This window comes from Mizuhopecten yessoensis, unplaced genomic scaffold (genome assembly GCF_002113885.1).
Source record: "Mizuhopecten yessoensis strain PY_sf001 unplaced genomic scaffold, ASM211388v2 scaffold523, whole genome shotgun sequence".
NCBI lineage: Eukaryota > Metazoa > Mollusca > Bivalvia > Pectinida > Pectinidae > Mizuhopecten > Mizuhopecten yessoensis.
The window spans coordinates 1,097,722-1,100,535 of NW_018403589.1; the positions used below are offsets into that span (position 1 = coordinate 1,097,722).

The following is a 2,814-nucleotide window of genomic DNA, read 5'->3' on the forward strand; positions in this document are numbered from 1 at the left end:
GAAGAAATCACGTGTGTTCCGGAGTTTCCTCCGTAGTTGTATTAGTTTCATCCACGATGATAGCCGAGAATCCCGGCTATTATATATAGTATTTTTATCCAAGCGTACGATACGCCAGTTAGTATCTATGTGTTGGAATGGAATGTTTGTCAATAAATTCATCATATACAGTATTACAGAAAATTCTTTTCTCCGACGTTTATCATATTATCTGTAGCTGGCCCCTATCTCCTCCCACCGATACCATCAGGTCTCATGTATGTACACAGACATTGATATAAAGGTCCGCTTTGATTAATTCTTTAAACTTTTCTTAATGTTGGCTGAAGAAGGAACTATGATTTGATCCTCAATCAAACCCAGAGAGACTATGTTTAGTATAATTATAAACTATTATTGATGATGTGTGTGTGACTCTTAAACAACTAATTTATACGGAGATTTTGACATATTAAAACATGAAACCTGTGTTTTACGGAACCTGTACATTGGATACACTAGCGGCGCGGTCTCTACTCTGGGTCCTACTGATTTCAAGGTAAGCTATATCATTGTTATCACAGTTTAAAATCTTATAAATAATAATAATAATTCGAGACTCTTATATACCGCTTTATCACAACCTAGTTCGTAGGTCGTCTCAAAGCAATTCACAAATTATTATCCGTGGTTATTATTATCATTATTATTTCCTTTATTTACTCCAGAAATGAAGAGTTACAGAAATAACGAACAATACACGTACAATTCAACACTATTGAAAACATCTAGCATTCAACAATTCTAGCACTGCTCAACCAGGTACTCATTTACAGCTGAGTAGACTGGAACAAGCGGAGTAAAATATCTTGCTCAAAGATACAACACAGTGCCGTGCCGTGACTCGAATCAGCACCCTTCGGTCACGAGCCCGGCGTCTCGCACGTTCTAAGATCTCGTCAGTATTTGAAGATGTAAATATTATGAGATTCACATTGATATGATTGTATTATTTAGACAATTTTAGAATTTAAAATATAAATATATGTCTGCACATAAAAATTTATATAAATAATATAAATATATAAGTATAACAAGCATATTTTTAAATATTGTTTTATCTATGACGTCAGTAAAATATATCACAGCTATAAGGAGTATGATAACGCATTCAGCATGGTCAGTTTTGTAGTATTTCGTATTATTAAGACATAAAAGTTTCCTATATACAAGTTTTTATATTGGTCCTTGCCGGGTCGTCTGGTATGTTTTACTATAATTTTGAAATACACTGTTTTTCAGTTGTTTCACCTTAACAACAGTAGTTTTAAGATCTATTTGATATTAAGCGCTCTAATATAGATATCATTATTTATAATTGTATCCAGTATTATGGTTATTAATCTCGTACCAGAGCAACTTCTGAACTTTACTTTATTTCTTTTGACGAAAGACGTTTAAGATTCATCCCTCTGTTAATTGATATTTAAAAACATCAATCAAATATTGGAATCAAGATATGTAATTTGAATATATTAAACTTGCATTTCAGTTATTAAAATGTCAATAGCCAAGTTAACTTAGTCTGTGGCAGTGCACTGAGGCCGATGTCTTCATAAAAATAATTCACTAACATGTCACTGTCTTTTACGAAACAGTTGAATGCTGCGAAATGGCATATAATTTAATATTCATCTATATAACTAGGTCATGCGGAGCTTAATTGTTCTTTTACTAGCCGTGAAGAGACATATCTGCTTCAAACAAACATGAACATGGCTTTGTGAGACCGCTTAAATCATGATTAAAGACTCCAATAAATAATATCAATATAAAACCAAGGGCTCTGTGACTATGCATATAAATTAATTTTATATAACGTGTACTTTTGTAATATTAAGTGTCGCTATAAATAAAGCTGGAATTGTTAAAACATTACAGCACTTTTCCTTGTCATTGTTTATAACCTGTAGCTCATTAACAACACAATCTAAAGGCCTTTATTTTTCTTTTCACAAATTTCTACAACATATTATTGAATATTTTGACTACGATTTTAGTGGTTTCGCAAGGTAAAATCCATCTTCAATTAAGGTCGGTATGCCTCTTCACGGCTAGCAAAAGAGACATTAGGCTCCGTATAACTTAGGTATATGAAAGATAATATGTTATATCGTTGTGTTCCGTTAAGTTCCAAAAGAGATAATGTTATAATGCTGGTAAACCATTTTGAAAATGACATCCACTTCGATGCCTTGCTATTGCCTACGATACTATAGCTACAATTATAACTAAATTACAACATCAATATATCCAAATTAAATGTCTGAATTCCAATTTTAAATTTGGATATTTATATAACACATATCATGGGGTTGAAATTTAGGGCAACCAAATTGTTTGTGGAACCGTAAATAGCTTGGCATAATAAAAGAGTTGTTTTGAAGAAAAAATAAGCCCTTGCTAAGAAGACGTCGTTAAAGTACATTTTGTCTAACAACGATCACCTGTAGAGCTATTCATGTGATACATTATACATGTTTACAGGTAACTTACGAGTGTGTAACAATGAATTGAGTGTCCACGTTGAATTCATTTAACCCTTCATTTTGTTCCTCGGGATGGGATTTAGAAGTGTATGATAAGTCATCGCGCGCACTTTAAGTATGTGATACACCTATTTTTTACGTTAACAAAATCATAAATACTATGCTCAGGATAGAGACAATCAGCGGCCACCTGTTTTAATAGCTTATTGTCTTTGCTAACGTGTTAATTGGTTATTGTCTTTGCTAACGTGTTAATTGGTTATTGTCTTTGCTAACGTGTTAATAG

General features: G+C 32.7%; 1 protein-coding gene across 1 annotated transcript in view; it reads left to right on the forward strand.

The window, feature by feature from the left end:
- The first annotated feature begins 458 nt into the window (after nucleotides 1-458).
- LOC110450599 (epidermal growth factor receptor-like) overlaps nucleotides 459-2,814 on the forward strand; it is an 18,687-nt gene continuing 16,331 nt past the window's right edge. Inside the window, exon 1 of the mRNA XM_021498210.1 lies at nucleotides 459-538. Coding sequence (XP_021353885.1) covers nucleotides 459-538 — 80 coding nt within the window. The remainder of the gene's footprint in view (nucleotides 539-2,814) is intronic.